The sequence below is a fragment of the Talpa europaea genome (genome assembly GCF_964194135.1).
Source record: "Talpa europaea genome assembly, chromosome: 1".
Taxonomy (NCBI): Eukaryota; Metazoa; Chordata; class Mammalia; order Eulipotyphla; family Talpidae; genus Talpa; species Talpa europaea.
The window spans coordinates 136,468,408-136,489,083 of NC_140073.1; the positions used below are offsets into that span (position 1 = coordinate 136,468,408).

The 20,676-nt window shown below is 40.3% G+C and overlaps 1 protein-coding gene across 1 annotated transcript; it reads right to left on the reverse strand.

Annotated features, from left to right (window-relative positions):
• Window positions 1-622: 622 nt before the first annotated feature.
• On the reverse strand, window positions 623-17,073 carry LOC311178913 (uncharacterized protein C2orf80; the record flags this gene model as incomplete). Its single annotated transcript, XM_084245655.1, has 8 exons — window positions 623-660; window positions 3,245-3,366; window positions 3,659-3,746; window positions 9,826-9,897; window positions 10,293-10,380; window positions 11,920-12,002; window positions 14,647-14,728; window positions 17,033-17,073. The coding sequence occupies 8 exons, from the start codon at window positions 17,071-17,073 to the stop codon at window positions 652-654; spliced, it is 585 nt and encodes a 194-aa protein (XP_084101781.1). The 3' UTR covers window positions 623-651.
• Between the last annotated feature and the right edge of the window lie 3,603 nt (window positions 17,074-20,676).

Below are 20,676 nucleotides of genomic sequence, written 5' to 3' on the forward strand. Positions count from 1 at the left end.
GTCAGTGACAGCTTAATTTCATTTTGGATGGAAATTTTGAAAAAATGCCTCCTACACCACCACTCTGCAATACTCCGAGTAAAATATGCTACAAAGCCAGCCTGCTCTGACGTGGAAATACTATATGTGATAGGGTTCTCCAGTCAGAATGTCTTCTAGTCACAATGAAATAGCATAAGATACACACATTTTATTTATTTAAAGATTTATTTTTTATTTATACAAGCACAGGGTACAGTCAGAAGCGCGGGAGGGTGAGAGAATTCACCAGAGCCAGAGTGGGGAACAGAACAGGCAAACCAACGAAATACACTGCTGAGGGGAGCAGCGGGTACAGCAGGAGAGGTCTGCACACCATGTGGGACCCTCGCCAGTGACTGGGGATAGAACCAGTGCTGCAGAGGCTGTGGGCAGCTTCGCAGCCCAGTGCTCAACCGCTGTGCCACCAGGGGAGGTCCAGATACACACATTTTAAAACCAATGTACCCAAACAATATGCTTCTAAGAAAAGAAAGCTGGACATTCAAAATAACACTTCAATATGTTTGTATCAAGATGAACCATAAAGAAAAAGTGCTGGCAAGAGTGGCTGTGTTAAGATATTTTTCCTCTCCCAAAGAGTATGCTGTGAAGTGGTGAAATTCCAAGTGTCTAAGTGACCTGCAGGATAAAAAGATGATTTTGGTATCAAGCACATCAATTTAATATCAACAGAGACATTGGCTTTCAATCCAGAGGGAATTAAGGTCAAACATCAGATACTAAATTACTAAAAACGTGGATTAAAATAATGGAAGTGAAAAGAATTTCCATGAAACTTCTGAGACATTTAGAAATTGGCTTATATTTCTGAAGTAAATTCAAAATTCCCACACAGATCCATACAGGAGGAAAAATGTCTTTATTAAAAGGGCATTATTGGATCAATTCATAAAATCAGTAGAGTAGATCAAAGTATCAATGTCAGATTTTCTGAAGTTGGTAACTAACCTGCAGTTATTTAAGAGAATGACTTTGTTCTCACATATACACAGAAATATATAGTAGTATAGTGACATGGTGTATGTAACTTTGCAATGGCTTAGAAAAAATGGTATCTCTACATACAGAGAGAGAGAATAATGAAGCTGATGGAGCAAAGCATTAACAATTGACAAATTGAGTAAAAGATATACAAGGGTTCTTTGCACCATTTTTGTACCTTTTCTCGAAACCTGACACTTTCCAAATTAAAAAGATACATAATAACAGTAAGACTGTTTTTGGCTAACTGTACCCAAAACAAATAATTTCTTTTCCCCTTAGTAGTTGTGCATTATGTGTGCCACATACTATTTTGAATTTCATATACATTGCTTTGTATTTAAATTTAAATTGCCCTTTCCTCATTTCCTTGTATCAGTATATACAGGGCCCAGGGGCTGGAGAATGCTCCCCTAAGGACTGTTCACTTACTGCCAATTCACTAAACAATAACTGGTGATTATCCACTGCCTGTGAAGCACTTTACATACATCTGGGAAATAATAAGGAAATAAAACATATGTTTCCATCAGAAGCCAACGATCCCCAACAGTTGTCGAATAAAACATATAACAGTTAACATTATATTTTCAAAATAACATATCAGTGTGTAATCTTTAGGGCTAGATTTTCAGTATAGGAGGGGAAACAGATAAACTTCACAGCATGAAACCCTGTTGAGAGATCTAGTTTTTAACAATTAAGTTTAAAATCTAGATTATCAGTGAGTATGTGTGTTTAGGGATGTGCGCGCGCATGTGTGTGTGTGTGTGTGTTATTTCTGGAGTCATTATTACTTTCGGTTGTTTCTTGCTTTGTTTTTTAAAGCTTGTTATCGCTAACCTCGTATTTTAAGAAAGTAACTTCAGCATCAGAAAACTGTTCATTAACAAAGATAGTTATAGAAAAGCTATGCCTTCAAATCTCATTATAGCAAATACCTTTAAAAGAAGCACAACATAGTATTTCCTAATTCTGTGATAGTTTTGTCCCTAGAATAACACATTAAAAACCTGATGTGACCAATGAATGCAGCATTTACCATGATAAGGTTACATTTCCAGTTGGCCAATAGTTTGCCTCAAAATATGAATAAATCCTAAACCCCATGTGATCCATTCTATTCAGAAATTCACATTTACAAATTTTTAATTTTTACTTGTGTTTCTTAAAGCAAACCCAATTTATAAATTAGTGTACCAGTTTTCAAAAGTCCTTTTCCTTCTTACCTAACAAACCTCCAGTCAACACAGTCTCTCATTCAACAACCCCCTAAAATAGCCCAGATTCTCAGACTGTACCACCTTTCTGATTATCTTCCTTTTCAGCTTTTATTATGCTGACTTACTTGATCTTTCTGGCTTCTTTTTAAGTTTCCTTTTTCTTCTTTTTTTAATCTTTGCGTAGAACTGGGGTGTAGGCCAGAGGTGCAGGGGTGGGGAAATGAAGATTCACCAGTGATAGTGTGGGGAACAGAACAGGCAGATCTACCGAAATACACTCCTGAGGGGAGCGGCGGGAGAGATAGGAGAGGTCTGCTGCGCCATATGTGGGGTAGCTCCTTGGCTGGGAATTGAACTGATCCTTCAGTTTCCTTTTCACTTTGCACATTACAGTTGAGAGTCCAGCGTTGAAAGAGCAAAGACTCCCTTTCTCCTTTTTTTGCCAACCCTGCATCTCTCTGACCATTGTATCAGAGAGAGACAATTAGAAATACTGTACCAGTAATCAGATGCACAGAGCAGGGTTAGCAGAGATGCAAAGCAGGCAAAAATAAAATTCTTATTAGTGAAAAAGGGATGAAGACTAGAAATGTTTGGAACACAGATATTAATATGGATATCCTAGACACACTTATTTGAATCAGTAGAATAACAGCTAATTAACTTTAAATAGCATTTCTCAAATGATGAAAGATAATGGTCATTTTTTTTAAAGGATTTACTCTGTGCCAAGCATTTTCAAAATCTCTTAACATGCATAATCTTAGCTAATCATCTCAATAATTTTAGGAGGCTGGTATTGTTCCTATTTTTCAGAGAAGAACACTAAGGCACAGAGATGATAAGTAATTTGCCTGAAGTCACATTGCTGTTAAGTAGACTTTAGGTTCACATTAAGAGCATCTAACACCAAAGGCTATGCTTCTGGCCATCATAAAAATAAAATATTCCCCAAATGTCTAGTATCAGTTTGGTCCAATTTGTGTTTCTAGACCTACTTTGTTCTTAGGCAGTGTATCCAGAGGTAACTTTTTTGCTGATTTCCACTCCATGGTTTTTGCTTCCCTTGTAGAGTTGCTGGTCACATTTTTATTCATTGCTCTCCTTCTTAACTTGAAACCTAGAGACACATGTAGAAACCAAATCTGCATATGAAATGTTTTTTCTAATGAGCCTACCCACAGTTTTAGATCCTTCCCGCCTAGAGAGCTTTGCTTCCATCACCAAAGGGTCTGAGACAGACTTCCCTAATTTCAATAATGGAATAATATCAAGTCATAAATGCTGCAGACACTTTTAAATTCAAGCAGAAAGAGAAATCTTATTACCATAACATCCTTGACCTTACTTTATTAATTCCCCTCCTAATTTTACTTAAATTTCTCTAAGCAGATGGAAGAAAACAAGCTTACTCTGTTTGCGGGCATATTCTGCTGCTTTGGGTGCTGTTAACATGGCAAAAGGGTGCAAAGAGAGGCGGAAAGGTGGAGCTTGGGGAACCTGAAAGGAAAACCATCCCAATTTTAAAAGCTGCACACACTTTGTGACATTAACACCTGCTAGTTATAGCACTTGACCTGCTTCACCAACTAATAGTCTTTAGATATCACTAATGTTTACTGATAAGACTCATTTTCATAGGTCATGAAGGTCTGCATATTTCTTGGTCCCATGCCTGGTTCCCTTTGCCTACATGCCTTTCATATGCTCATGCCCTTCACCTTGTTCCCTTTATCTGAAATAGTCATTTCCTCACCCTCCCCCCCACAAAAAAGACCATAAACATAAGGCACAATTACTGACTCACTCATCTGTAAACTCCAAGCATGTTGTCACACAGAACAGTGTGTTATAGTTAGTTACTATGGCTGCTGCTTTTCTGCACTGGACACTCCATCACGTCTAGAACTGTCACATTCATTCTTCTACCCAACATGTTTTCTATAAACACCTATTTTAAGCTATTAGGACCTGTGGTTAGTAACACACATGAGTCCCGCCTTTCTAGGATTGAATGAGTAGAGAAAAATAATAAGCTCTTAGATGACTAGGATAATTACATATTTGATTAGATTAATAAACTGAATAAGATTAAGTGCTCGGGAGTTATGGGAAGCCATTTCTTCAGATAGAATGGTCTCTGAGAGGAAGTGATGTAGCTACTGGGACTTATAGGATGAGCAAAGGAAGAGTTGGAGAGAAGTATTCCAAACTCAGGGAATAAGTAGGTCTTCTTGCAAAAAACCTGTGTTTTCCAGCAAAGAAAGGAAAACAGAGTGGCTGGAGCATAGTGAGAAAAAGGAAAACGGCAGGTGAGGTAGAAGAAGGAAACCCAGCTGTACATCACATTGATTCTGGGGCTCAGTGGAAGCCATAGAAATATTTTTAAGCACTAGTGTGACAAAGTTTAATGTAGTTTTTTAAAAAGATCACTCTGGTTGCTATATGGAGAATGGATTAGAGTGTGGTAGTGGGAAGGCCTGTCAGCTCATTTAACCTTTTATCTCTGATGCCTTAAGAGGGGGCCTAGCACATAGTAGGCCTCCAATGTTATTGACTAATTGAATATTTACTCTAACCAAGGCAACAGTGATTAATAGCATGGATCTTACTGTCAAACTGACTGTATTTGAATGCACTTCACACCATCTACAAGATAGGTGATCTTGGGCATGTGACTCAAATTTCCTGTGTCCATTTCTTCATGAGATAATAATAATACTGGTAAATACTTTGTAGGGTTTGTTAGGAATTAAAGAGTTAGCATATGTAGAGCCAATAGAATAGTATTTGGCAAAAACTATTAGCATTAAAAAGTATAATAAGTATTGTTATAAATTTATCATCATCATCATCATTTCTCTTCGTGACTCAATTTTTCTGTTGTATAAAATTATCCATGGTAGCAGCCTGGTCACCCGGTCTTTTGCAGAGTCTTGCCTCATCTACCAAAGGTTGAGTGAATTGCTGACAAAAAACCAATTAGAACCAGGAGGACTAGGTAATTAACATCCTTCTCCAATGTCAGCAATTGTGTTTTCTTAGTCTCAGGAATGATATTAGGGACCTCATATTCTAAAGAGAAAAAGATAATTTTTTTAAATTTATTTATTTTCATTTATACAAGAACCAGGGTACAGGCCAGATATGTGGGAGGGTGAGAAGATTCACCAGAGACAGAGCAGGGAGCAGAACAGGCAGACTGATGAAATACACTGCTGAGGGGAGCAGTGGGCGTGACAGGAGAGGTCTGCTGCGCCATGTGGGACCCTCGCCTGCCGGCCGGGATTCAACCAGCACTGCAGAGGCTGTGGACAGCTTTACAGCATGGCACTCAATCACCTGCGCCACCAGCAGAGGCCCAGCAAAAGATAATTATGGTATTCTCTTTTTGTATGCTTTGCAGCAATATGCCATTTCATAGACAGGGCACCTTTATGTGATGTATAACTGAGACAAACACAAAAAGACAAGGATGACAAAACAAATACCCATTTTTAGATGTCCAGGTCAGTAGAAAATTTTTTACTCTATCATCAAAGAAAACACTCTAATGTACTCACAGTTCATTAAGATCATGTTCTTGAAAATTGGCATCCCTTCAAAGGAAGTATAAATCTGTATTTCCACAAGAATTTGAGCTCTGGGATAATTGTGTGGTTCACATGAGTTTTTTTTCTTTTTCTTTATAGCCAGGGACTATATTTATATATTATTTTCTAATTTACAACAGGAATGAGCAGAGACTTGGAAGAAGGATGGCTTCTGGATGGCTCTGTGGAACTGTGGTGGGGCCAGGCCAGTCCTGTTCACCTCTAGGCTCTGTTTATATAAGAAGTAAACTTCTGGGCCTCCCCTGGTGGTGCAGCGGTTGAGCGCTGGGCTGCGAAACTACCTGCAGCCTCAGCAGTGCCGGTGAGGGTCCCATATGGTGAAGCAGACCTTTCCTGCCGCGCCTGCTGCTCCCCTCAGCAGTGTATTTCATCAGTCTGCCTGTTCAGTTTCCCGCTCTGGCTCTGGTGAATTCTCTCACCCTCCTGCGCTTCTGACTGTACCCAGTGCTTATATAAATAAATAAATAAATCTTAAAAAAAAAAAAAAAGAAGTAAACTTCTGTTTTTCACTATTACTATGATTTTTTGTTGTTTCGTAAGAAAACTTGGATTAAACAGTAAGTGAGGTTGTGTTTTCCTTATTGACAGAGTAATGTATCACAACCTCAACAGGGATACTTTGAATTTGACCTGAGTCTTTCAGTCAAGTGGCAAAAATATATACTGAGAGTTTATTTCATTTCCAACATTGCAAAGAATTAAGCATAAGCTGTGGCCCTAGCCTCAAGAAGTGCATAGTTTCTTCATAAATATGACTCTAAAACAGAGAAAATAATTGTCGGTGGCTTTGTGTGAGGGTGGGACAATTAAGGCTATGATGGCAGGCCTAGAGATAGCGGGTGCCAGGTATAAATAAGGAGGAAAGCTGACTCACACAGCACCCTTGATGCACTTCCACACTTTGAAGGTGCAACACTAATGCTTTTCACACTCTAGTTTCCTTATCCATGGGGGAAGATAAAATTCGGCGAGTTTTAAGATCACTTAGGTCTCCAATATGCTATGAAACTTCTTGTGTCCTGATAACCTGAAAGCATTTTATCGCTTATATGAAAAATTACTTTAAAGCAGTATGAAATAGAAATCCAAAGCTTAGATAGAGTTCATCATATCCTGTTTTTTGCTTTAAAGCTATTTACTCATATCTTAATTGTGGCAATGTAAGAGTATTGCTTTGAGTTTTTTTCTTGATTCAGGTACTTAGTGAATGGGAAATAATGTTCAAAGCACATTTAATACAAACATCTTTTAGCTGGAAGGAAGAGGGGGAGAAGATATCAATGAGTAATGGTATAAAGCTGCACAGGGAGGCTCTAGCAGGGGAAACTATTTCTGAATGCAGAAATAGTAATCTGCACCTGCCTTTTAACCTGGAGCAGAACTTCCTCAACTATCATTATGACATCACTGAGGCAGAGGGTAGAGAATTTCTGATTCTTGGTCTCAAAGCAATGGGTTATATGCCCGTGGCAATCATTTTTTCCCAAGTAAAAGTAGGACATGTGGTCTGAAAAGACAGTTTATAACTGCCCAAGAAGCTTTAAAAATGTGGTTGGGATGTTGCAAAATACTATTTCCCAAATATTTTCATGTTTATGGGACAAAAAGCAACAAATTTCAAATGAGCAGAGTACCCCAAAATTTAGGACTTGATTGATTATATCCTCTAGCTGTTTTTCTAAAAATTGAGGCTATAAAAAGAGGGCAAGTGATTCCTCAGAGAAAATGGACAAAAGACTTTGTTATAACACTTTACTGAAGTAGAAACATGAATAGTTATCCCTTGGTAATCAGGGGAATGTAGATTAAGACCACAATGTACAGTTAATAGACTGACAAACTTAAAAAGTCTGAAAATGGGCCTTCCTGGTGTTGTAGCGGGTTGAGCACAGCACTGTGAAGCTGTCTGCAGCCTCTGCAGTGCAGGTTCGATTCCTGGCCAGACAGGGGGATTCCCATATGGCGCGACAGGAGAGGTCCCCTCAGCAGTGCTTATGGTCTGTCTGCTGTTCTGCTCCCTACTCTGTCTCTTGTGAATCCTCTCACCCTCCTGAGCCTCTGGCCTGTACCCCAGCTGTTGTATAAATAAAAAATAAATCTTAAAAAAAAAAGTCTGAAAATATCAAGTGTTGATAGATATCCTGTTTTGCAAACAGAAGTTTAAATTGATCCAACCATTTTGAAGAACAATTTGCCTTTATGTAGCACATATCCTGTGACATAGCAATTTAAGTCCTAGGCACACAGCATACAGAAACTCTTTCACTATACAATAAGAGACATGCAAAAGAACAACCCAAATATCTAAAACAGAAGAACATATAAGTAAATTGTGGTGTATTCCTCTAGTGGAATACTACAAGCAGTGAGAGTGATGTGACTACATGGATGAGTTTGTGCAACATAACATTAAGTGAAAACACGCAGGCCATAAAATGATAATATGCTTCATTTGATTTATATGGCATCATTTCTATATATAATGCTTTTATTTCATTTATACAAAATTCAAAGATCATGTAAAACTAAACACTAAATTGATTCCGATGTATATGTGGTAAAACGAGAAATAAATAAAAGAGAATGATAAATACATAATTCAAGATGGAGAACACTAGGTTGAAAGGAGGGACGTGGGGCTAGATGCTCAGAGAGTGTCCAAACTGTTGATTCTGTTTCAGTTCATACATATTTAATGCAAAGATGGACTTGTTTGCTAATTATAACTTTCACTTGTGTGAGGCCCTTAGTTGATTTTTTTTCTGTGTGTCCACAGGCAGAGAAAATGGCTCCATGGCAGCAAAAGACAGTTCCTTATGGGTAGAACCTGAGGTTAATGGAACTGGTGAACACTACTGTGCCTATGATGCTTGTCTGTCACCAGGTGGCAGCAAATAGTCCTGAAGAAAACCTCTATGCCTGTGTACAATGCCCATGTTGTGTCCTGCAGCCTGTCCAGTGGCCACATAATCTACATAATCTGATTAGTATTCAACAGGGTTTTAAGGCCCTCTTTGGGAAGGCTTTTAGCAGTTGTGAAGGAAACGTTTTATCTGAAGGAATCAAAGGTCATTCAGATATATGCAGCCATTAAAGAAAAACCTTTGGCAATACTTTTTTCACAACTATCTCCTCTTTAGAAATATTTTTTTTAAATTATGTTAAATGACAAAGGGATGCTTTAAAATAGCTCTTACAACTTAATTTATGAAGTGCCACGTTTCTGTTGAGAAGTCCTGCTGATTCATTATTTAAAATGTGGAGGAGGTCACAGAGAACTGAAGTGTGGACACAAGAGGAAGGCCCGAACTGGTATTTTTGACACAGAGGGGAGCTTGGGAGGCCCCCAGAGGTAGAAGAACCTCACATTATTATATTTTTAGCTCAAACCATGTCATACCCCTTGTGATAATTGATTGTCTAAAAGTTTGCCAGTTGGGAGCATTTGGCAAAGTCTAGAGACATTTGTGGTTGTTACAGCTCAGGGGAAGCTACTGGTTCACCCAGGTCTCTGCTTCCACTGTAGTGATTTCAAAGTGGTCTTGTGGGAAGAAGAAATGTGGCACCAAAAAAACAGGTAATTTATCCTGAGACTGTAACTTGTACATTTTTTCTAGCCCTGGATATAATACACCATCCAAGAGGAGTGCTTAGACTTATCAGTCTATACTACAGGAAGTGTAAGAAATTCAGTTCACTAGAAACAGGCAAAATCTACACTTGTAGTCTGGTGCTATTTGCTGCCTCTAGCCAGTTCCACACAAAAGACATTTGTTGTGACTAAAACTGTCTTCTACATAGGAAAGTGTTTTACAAACATTGGTTACCAAAGTAAGATATGATGTATCTGGCTTTGTACATTTGATATAAAAGAATTATTTCATGCTTGAAAATACATGATAAATTTATAAATAAACAAATTTGATCTAAACTCTATTATATTGATAGTCCCAGATCACCCTTACCTTGGCTACACCAGAATTGGCAGAAGAATCAACCCCATAAATTCTAAAGACTTCCTCAATTGGGATACTGTTCTGTTAAACAACAACAAAAAGTATTATTATACCATGGCTTTTCTTTTATTATAAAATAAAGTTATTATAGCTCCAGTATATCTAGTGCCATGCCTGAATAATGTGGGTACTAGATAAATAATTCAAAGGAATGGATAAACCAGAATATCCAAATTCCAATTACTTAGGTTTCATTCTGGGTTGTTTTTTTTTTTTTTTGCCCCTTAATTAAACATTTTCATAATGCAATATAGAACTAAAACTTTTTGTTATACCTTTAAGATGAAACATTCAACATGACTAAGTCTTTAACATTTAGAAACACTGATTGAAAGATAAAATTAGTATCCATTCATACCAAAATGTGCACGTAGATATCAAATTTCCATATACGCAAATAGTGTTCTTTTCCTTACCATTAAGACGCCAGCGTAAGATGATAAAATCATTGCTTCTCGTTCTTTACGGTTTGGGTATATAGGTCTGCCACGAAATGGCATTTTTCTAAGGGGGGGAATATGAATAAATAAGAACGGAGAGTTTATTCTTTTTTTTTTTTTGAACCTGCTATGGTTGTGATAATAGTCAATATGTAGTCTCCAGTGGCTCTATTCACAAAGTTGAAGTGATTCTAAAGTACATGCTTAGAATTTTGGATTTTCCAACAGTGGGAATGGATTTGTCCTCATCTATCCATGTTTTCACTGCTATCAAACATTGGCCGACTGGCTGCTAGAGTGAACAGTTATGGTTTTGCCAGCTGGTGTGCTTATTCCTTCTTGCAGCAGTTTGGGGGAATTTCCTACAAGCTTCAGGGAAGCAAACAATGCCCCTAGGTTCTAAGGATGGAAAACACAGTGGACAAAGTTAGTCAGTGTATTCTGTCTCTGACTCTACCCCCTGACAAGCCAGGCAAACGGCCATTGAGGGCCTCCGTGCAGGCGCAGGGGTTAAAGTCTCAGCATTATCAAGCTATTACCAGCCACTGAAGCACCAGTTCAATCCCTGGCCAGGGAGGTGATCCACATGGCGCAGCAGACCTCTCCTGTTTTGCCCGCTGCTCCCCTTGCCTGTTCGGTTCCCCACTCTGTCTCTGGTGATTCCTTTCACTCCCCGCACCTCTGGCCTATACCCCAGCTGTTGTATGCATAAATAAATAAAAATAAATCTAGAAAAAATATGGCCATTGAGATGCAATTCTGTGATTTAGTTTTCATTTATTCTCCTCTGGACTGAATGTTGTGATAAAGTGGCTGAAACTAAGAAAGTGTCCATTCAGAGAACATAGTCAAGAGGTAAATGCTGAAGACATGGTTTGAGTTTTGAATTAAACCATGCCGAACACAAACTTCCCCATAGACTTTTCAGATTTCTTAATCGATCTGAAAAATTATGACATGTAGACAAATCCTTCCTGCCCCTCTGAAGTCTATTCAAACTGAGTTTTTTGTTTATTATAACCATATTCTAATACAAACCATCCAGAACCAGGTGTGTATGCTATGGTTGTGGAATTGGTAATATAACTGGCCTGTGCCATAAGCGATTTAATACTGGCCATGTTCTTAACAACTAAGTGGTCAGCCTGGCACTCATGGCAAAAATGCAAGTCATCCTGCAAAGAATCCATGCAGCTATGGTTCAAGTAGCTCAGCTCAGGTACATACCAGGTGAAGTGCTTAAGAAATCATGTTTCATAGGCCTTGGAAGATTGCTTCCTTTACCCAGAATTGACCATTTCTTAGTTGATATGAAAAATTATGACATGTACACAGTAAAGCACAATTATAATTCTGAGGCAGAACATTCTATGCAGGAAAGAACTTCATCTGACAGAAACCAATGAGCTGAAATGCAAACTATGCAAATATATATGACTTCCCCAGTTGACAGCTGTGGGGTTTCTTCAGGTTTTCGAATTGAGGAGGAACACTCATTTTACAGTGTTTTCAAATCAGTGCCTCACAGTGGAAGCCACTAGATAGGACTTCATCATTAGTCATAATCACATATTAAAAAAAGAGAGAAATTATTTCAACTTACACTTCCTCCCACTCTAGCCAAGTTAAGTCTTCTGAGTGATCCAGCCATTGCAAAGCAACGCTGATGGCCAAGTCATAGTGGGCCTGGAAGCAGGAAGCACAAAGAGCAAAGGAAGTTGGTACTGGCCCAGTTGCTCTTGGACACAACAGAGTGACAGTGTTAAGCCTAGGCCACTATCTTGTGATGTCCACTGTGCTGCGCTTCAACTAGCTGTGTCCAGTATCAGATGCTAAGAAGGGAATATTTAGGGATCTCAGTCACTCCATTTGCCTCCCACTACAGCAGTTTTTTGGTTTGTGTGGTTTAGGAAAGAATGCTAAATTGGGAGCAGGAATCTAGGTTTAAATCTTGGTATTGCTAACAACTTGTGGTATATCGTTGGTGATTAACTGATATTTTCTGGGCCTCTGTCTCCTTAAATTTCAAAATAGGAAAAGGTAAAAGTAGGGGAAGAGGAAAACAGAACAATTTGTAGATCTGTGGGTAAAACCTCAGAAATGTGCTCCCAGGATACTTCCTAGGGAGTTAGGGGAAAATTTGGGGGTTTTTAGAGAGGTGACCTCCTTGGAGCGGGACTTGGAAGATGAAGAGAATTTCTATGGGTGGAGAAGGCCCTTCCAGGTGGATGGCCCAGGATGAGCAAGGGACTGGATGCAGACTAGATTAAGTGACTGGCTAAAAGTCTCATATACAGTGAATAACTGAGGACCAGTGTGAGGTTCATTCTTAGCCTACTGACCACATTTCCTGGTCATCTTTGAGCTATTTCACCATTTAGCTGCACAAATATTCCTTCCCCACCTACCCCTCCAAGAAAAAGAAAAGAATGGATTTGTTTTTGTTTTTAGATGGATTCTAAGGTTCTATCTAACATTCTCTGAACAATGAATAACTCAGCTCTTCCAGGAAGTGAACCAAACTGAAAATGAATGAAAGAAAAAGGACATAAGAAGGAAGGAAGGAAGAAATTTCAATTGTTGAAACCTAACCCAAAAGTTGATGCAGGGCCTGGCAGTATTGGCATGTCCATTTGCTCATGAGAAATGCAAATTCCCAGCCCCAGTTCTCCTGGATCAAAACAGTCTTGTAATAAGAGCTCATTAAAGTTTGAGAAGCACTTTTCTAATCAATTTAAAATATGTACAGAGAAGTGCTGTAGCAGCCCAAGGCTAACTGCTTCTTCAGTTCCAGGGAAGTCAGACAGGAGGGCAGGGAGGACAAGATGGTTTCTTCCTCATTAGTTTAAGAATTGCAAACTGGTAAACACACAAAAACCAAGGCTCTCATCATTTTTTAAAAAATTAGATCTTTCGGGCCTCCCCGGTGGCGCAGAGTTGAGCGCTGGGTTGTGAAGCTGCCTGCAGCCTCTGCAGCGCTGGTTCGATCCCCGGCTGCTCCCCGGCCACTGGAGGAGGGTCCCCCATGGCGCGCAGACCTCTCTTGCCGCCCACTGCTGCCCTCAGCAGTGTACTTCGGTCCTTCTGCCTGTTCTGTTCCCCGCTCTGGCTCTGGTGAATTCTCTCACCCTCCCACGCTTCTGACTGTACCCAGTGCATGTATAAATAAATAAATAAATCTTAAAGGAAAAAAATCTTTAGAAAAAAAAATTAGATCTTTCACAGTTTTTTCTTCAATTTACGTGATAGTAAACTTTCATTACATAACATGAATAACAACACAAGGGACTTTACAAGTACTCAATTCCTTGGTTTTTTTTTTTTGTTTTTTTAAAGATTTTTTTTTCAATAGAGGCATGTTTTTATTTATTTATTTGTTTGTTTGTTTGTTTATACATGCAGTGGGTACAGTCAGAAGCGTGGGAGGGTGAGAGAATTCACCAGAGCCAGAGCGGGGAGCAGAGCAGGCAGAAGGACCGAAGTACACTGCTGAGGGGAGCAGTGGGCAGCAGGAGAGGTCTGCGCACCATGTGGGACCCTCCTCTGGTGGCCGGGGAGCAGCTGGGGATCGAACCGGCGCGCAGAGGCCGCGGGCAGCTTCACAACCCAGCGCTCTCTGCTGCGCCACCAGGGAGGCCCTCAATTCCTTGGTTTTTTACATTATACAAATAATCAAAAAATTATCATATTTGAGATCTACATGATAGCTAATCTTGTCAAAAAATTCTAACATCATGTATATAACATTTATAAATATATATTATATTTTTAATCTTTTCTCTCCTAATAACAAATAGCAAAAGCCTCATAATTTTTATTTTCTCATTCTTTTTGCTTTCACTTTAATGAGTTGAAAAGACTATATGGGGGGCCTCCCTGGCGGCACAAGGGGTAAAGTCTCAGCACCATGAAGCTATTGGCAGCCACTGCAGTACTAGTTCGATCCCTGGCCGGGGAGGTGATCCACAAGGCTCAGCAGACCTCTCCTGTCTCACCCCTTGCTCACCTCAGCAGTGTATTTCAGTAGATCTGCCTGTTCTGCTCCCTACTTTGTCTCTGGTGAATCCTATCACCCCCCCAGCCCCCACACTCCCACACCTCTGGCCCACACCCCAGTTCTTGTATGCATAAATAAAATAAATCTTAAAAAAAAAAAAAGGAAAAGAAAAAGAAAAGACCATATGGATAATCCTAGCATGAAAAATGAGGCAGAAGAAATTTTGAGGGGAAAATCAAGATGAGCCTTGTTATTTTATACATTCAACCCTGTTTTGTCCCCTGAATACACATATAACACAAATGTGACTCATATCCGCATGCCTTTCTTTACCATATCATCTAGAAAGGTGAGTTGCCATCTTCCTTTTGGGTCAAATTCATATTCCCGAAGTCTGATGCCAATATAATCTCCCCTTAAAAGCAAGAGAGCAGCATTGAAGCATTGGGAGTGACAGGGGAGCTCAACCTTCACACCCTCCTTCCTCTACCAAAATACCACTGATGGCTCTTGTAGCTGAGTTAATACTTAACTTGATTTAAATGGCCACCCTGCCATGCTGAAGGTTTAAATATCTAAGTATAACCCATTTAAATCATCCATACCTAAAAATTAAATTCACAGGGCTGGAATAGAATTTATAGGCAGGCAGGGAGCCTGACAATTTTCATACACAGAAAGTTTTACAAAACCCAAAAGACTGATAATCGCTGTTTAAAACAAAGATTTCCTTGCTGCCCATGTTGTACTGTGGCAGTTGTTTCCAAACTGAAAAGGCCCTGATACTTATCATTCTCTACAGAAGTCTTCTGCCCTAACGCTTTTCCTCATCAGAATGTAGACACCCTTAGGAGGAGTCATGCATAAAAATGTCTTACTAATTCCATTGTATTTTATCCTTATCAGATTTTTTCTAAAGAGTGACTTTTAATAAGGGTCCTACTGTTTATAGGGCAACCCCGATATAAACGGGTTGCCTGGCTGTGGGTCCTCACCCGCGTGCTTAAAAGGGACTTATTAAGACTCCACTACAGACACACACAAAAGGTTAATAAAAGGTTTATTTACAAGGGAAAGGGAATTAAGGAAATGTACAACTCAGGGAGAAAATAGGGAAATAAAATCTTTAAAGCGTCCTACCCGATCCACCTACCTGGAAACCCAAAGGCACTCTCAGAGCTGTCCAGAGGCTGCGAGCTGGTGGAGAGCCAAAATGGGGGACCCCCCCAAAGCCCACGTGTCTGACTTTATACCCACCTGGCTGCTTAACCCCACCCTCAGGTCCCAGCCACCTTCCCTTTGGTGGTGATGGGATTTGGAGTTCCCAGTGTCTTTGGCTTTGGTCTGGAGTGGGGGTAGAGTCCACAAAGCCTGTATGGAATTAGCTTTAGGACAGCCTTTTCCCCCTAACAACTGGAGGAGAACAGCAAGGGTTCCCATTCTGGGTCAGACAGGAAAAGGGCCTGGGTGCAGGGAAAGGCTCTGGGGACTCTGGGGTGGATGTCTGCAAATTTTACACTTATACATAAGGCCAGTTCTGATTGACAAGGTTTTTACTACACACTTTGGGCAAATTACTACGTGGGGACGAGTCTGTTTCTTGCTCTAGAAGCTCTTCTTCAGTCATTAAACTCTTCTAGATGGATTTTGAAAGGTGTTGAATTTTTGCTTTGTGATTCTAAGATGCTTTATTTGAAACAGTCTAAATGCATTATTTGGATATATAATCCAAATATATAAATATATAATTGATATTAGCTCTGGAATTCCAGTTTTAGTAGAGGAGCTGGCATTCCTGCTCATATTTTATTTTTTAGTTTGTTGACCTCCACACACCTACATGTAAACATATGTGAATTCATGCATAGTTTACTTCCACATTTCTTTTTTTTTTCTTTTTTTTTTTTTGTGGGACCCTTACCTGTGGCCAGGGAACCAACCGGTGCTGCAGAGGCTGCGGGCAGCCTCGCAGCCCAGCACTCAACTGCTGCGCCACCAGGGGAAGCCCTACTCCCACATTTCTTAAGGGCTGTTTAAAAGATAAATGATCTTAGTAGACAGAGAAAAGACATTTGATGGAGATTGTGAGAAATTCTTTGAGGAAGAGGTTATTATTGTTGTGCCCATATAAATAGGAAATAGAACATAATCTTTTTTCCCATTTTTTATTGTCTGTGGTCTTCACCAAGGTACCAAGTCAAAGAAAAACTACCACAAGAAGAAAACATGTCTGCGTGGGAAAACTTGAAGTTTTCCTGGTTACAAATAAGGTTGACATGACAAGAAAAAGGAGATGAATTATTTAGTTGATGAGACTGATCTTTAAAGACACGGTGATTGTGATTTAAATGCTGGGCTGTTGGTATATTTTTCAAAATCCTCTCCTATATCTTTCCTCCATGGAATCTGTTCAAAAATACATCCTGCCAGCACAGGCTGGCTGGGCCATGGGCCCAGCATTTTGGTTGTGGAACGCAGAGGCCTGAGATGTGCACACTGCTGACAGAGGCTTGCTCCCCAGAGACTCAGCATCCTGCTAGCTACTACCTGGGGTCTCTCAGGCAGCAGGCAGAAGCCAGGCAATCTGACTTTCCCCCATTGGGTAGGAATAGATCCTTCCTTAGATGTTTACTCTCCGGCTAATATTCACATCATGTAGGACATGAAACCCACCAAATGCCACATGTAATGAATGAAAGTTATCCACAAGCATACTTACAGGAGCTTTTTCATTTCCTTCTTCAGGAGCCTCCTTTCCATGATTAAAGTCTTATCCAGTTGAGCAGGTAGCTGCAGCTTATACTGCACCTGGGAAGATACAAGCCTCTCTAAGCCTACAGACAAGAGCAGCAAATCAGAGAGAATTTGAGTTAGGGATGCTATCACTGCAAATACCAGTCATGGAATCCTGGGCTCTGGAAGGGATCCGAGAATGTGCAGCGTTCAGGTCTCTTAGCCAGCAGCTTCCAGCAAACTGTGTGAGGTTATGCAGGGTACCTGGAGTTTATTTGACTATTTCTTTGAAGTTTTACAACATCCTTCATTTAATTGTCTTTACAATAAACTAGCCAGTAAAACAGACATGGATCACATAGCAGTGAATAAAACTACTTGGGCAGAACCATCCAGACGTGTGTGGCTTGTAATCTGAATATGTTTGAGTTCTGTGTGATTCAGCATAGTGATTGCTAGTGACTCCCCCTGGCACAGAGGCTCACAATAGAGTTTTCTGTAGAAACTACCTGCAGCCTCCAATGACTAGGAGGTTCTGGAAAGAACACATGGTCGTGGTAAATGACAGGCCATGTCTTCACTGCCCACCTCAACCCTGAACCAGAAATTGGAGTTGAGGTGTTGGTGTCAAAAGGGGTCTGAAGTCACAAGAAGGAGTTTACAGAAAAAAAAATTATACCTCTTTCCAGGGAGAGGTATAATTTGTGAGTTCTGCAATATTTTCTTTCTTTCTTTCTTTCTTTTTAAAGATTTATTTATTTATGCATACAAGAACTGGGGTATAGGCCAGAGGTGTTGGGGGGTGAGAGGAGTCACCAAAGATAGAGTGGGGAACAGAACAGGCAGATTGACTGAAATACACTGCCTAGGGAGCAGTGGGTGAGTCAGGAGAGGTCTGCTGCGCATGTGGGTAGCTCCCTGGTTGGGGATCGAACTCAAGCTGCAGTGGCTTCAGTGAGCTTCATAGGTTGAGTCTTAACCCCTTGTACCACCAGGGAGGCCTGCAATATTTTATTTCTTAAAAAAAAAGTTAAAACAATTTGCGATGATAATTTTATGTGTTAGCTGAGCCACTGTGTATAGATATTTACTTAAACATTAGTCTGAATGTCTCTATGAAGGTATTTTTTAGATGAGATTAACATTTAATTCAAGAGACTTTGAGTAAAGTAGATTAACTTCCATGATGTGGGTGAGCCTCAGTCAATCACTCGAAGGTCTGAATGGAAAAGAATGACCGTGACCTCTCCCAAGGAGGAAGGAATTCAGCAGGTAGAAGCTTTAGGACATAAACTTAAACTCTCCCTGAGTCTCCAGCCAATTAGTCTACCCCTTCACACCTTGGACTGGCCAGACTGCCACAATCATGTGAGCAGGTCCTTAACTACCTCTCTCTCTCTCAACACACTCACACACACACACACCACACTCTGTTTCTCTGCAGATAAGAAAGATGTTAACATTTGTTGACTCTGGGATGATAGGTCCATATAGGCTCCATCAGTTACCTTCAGTACTTTTGACATTTACAAATCATGACTTTGTAAAGATGGTTGGGGACAAAGTTGAGTAACCGATTTTGGAAAAACTATAACAAATAGATATTAAGCATTTGCTTCAGCTTTCTAATAATAAGTAGAAATGAAATAGTATGTCACTGATTTAAATAAATTCTTCCCCAGACTTATTTAATGATTCTGGACCATTCTTGCTGCTGCTACATCTCTTTCGACCTTGGTTGGGATATGGGAAAGGTGAAAAGGGGTGAGGAGAAAGCAGGAACTTGAGGGGCCTCCCTGTGGCACAAGGGGTTAAGACACAACACTATGAAGCTATCCGCAGCCTCTGCAGCACGAATTCAATCCCCGGCCTGCTACAGTGTATTTCAGTCAATCTGCCTATTCTGTTCCCCACTCTATCTCTGGTGAATCCTCTCACCCCCCCACACCTTCTGTGCCCTAGTTCTTGTATGCATAAATAAATCTTTAAAAAAAAAAAGAAGAACTTGATATAGGAAATGGATTAACTATAAAGACAGTATTGCTTTCTATAAGATAGTCAACTGGAAGAGAATGGCCTCATGGTCTAGAGATGGAAAAGAACTGGATGTGGAGAGACCAGATGCTGCCATGTTCTGTCTACTTCACTACTAACTGGGGCCACGTCTTTTGGTTCTTCTGCACCCTAAGCTCAGGTGTTAGCTAAAAAATGATGAGTCTAGCTAACATCACCAAGAGCACCTTCTGCTCAACATCCTGTGGCTCCAAAGGCCAGCGTGGATCACCATTTTTATAATTCGACATTTTGGAAAAGCTTCTGTTAGTAAATATCATGTCCTACTACAATTCTTGGCAAAGAGAAGGGCCCCCTTGGCTTATATGCCTTTATAAAAGCAAAAGACTTAGGGTTTGCATCAACCCAGTTTTGTTTTGTAATTCCGAGTTAGCCTTTTGAATTTCAGGCTCATGTTATAAAATTTGCTGTCTCTTGGTTGTTATGAAGGTTCCTCTTAAAACCATCTTCTCTTCTCCACTCCCATTATGTACTACGCATAATATGCAAAGGTATAAATCATTTAAAAATGATCATTTCTCATCTCTAAACCACTAGGTTGGAGGTCCAGGGACCCTGTGTGGCTACCAACTAACTGTTTCACTTTGAACAAATGAATTTGCCTGTTTGTGTTGCCTTTTCTGTAAAAGAAGTTCTGAATGATTGGAGTTCAGTGACTTACATGCACTGAGTTGCTATGCCTGGTTAGAAGAGGGCCATTTGCGTAGACTATTCAGTTTGGATTTTTTTTTTTAAAGATTTATTTATTTTTATACAAGAACCGGGATATAGGTCAGATGTGCAGGAGGGTGAGAGGATTCACTAGAGACAGAGCGGGGAACAGAACAGGCAGATTGATGAAATACACTGCTGAAGGGAGCATCAGGGGAGACAGGAGAGGTCTGCTTCACCATTTGGGATTCTCGCCGTCTGGCCCGGATCGAACCTCCACTGCAGAGGCTGCAGACAGCTTCACAGTGCTGCGCTCAACCTCCACTGCAGAGGCTGCAGACAGCTTCACAGTGCTGTGCTCAACCGCCTGCGCCACCAGGGAGGCCCTCAGTTTGAATTTCAATTCAGTCAGTCACCCTTTCTTTTTGTCTATAGAGCTTTATCCGAAACAAGACTGGTTGGAAAAAACACACGAAAGAACGACAGGAAAGACATCAGCGACTTTAGGCATTAGCTATTTCAGAGAAAAACCCTCAGAATTCAAAGCCCCAGATTCTCTAGGAATATCACACGATAAATATCTGCAAACTCCCTGCAGGTTCCTGCCCCTCCACTCCCCTACATCTGCCATTTAGCTCTCTCAAACTGGGTTCCACTAAATGCCCACCTCTTAACCCACTCCCCTTTCAGGATCTCTCACCAGCCAGCCCCCGATTCCAGGGCTCTTTTCTCTTCCCTGCTCCTGGAGATGTGCTCGAGCATCCTTGGGCTGGTGCTCACTGACATCAGAAAGACAGATTTTTTGTGTGTGTGGTTGCTAGGAAACACTGACTGAATGAAAATCTTATGTTTTTAAAACACCCCCACATACCCTGAAAGGTTGCGGGGAGTCATATAACAGGATTG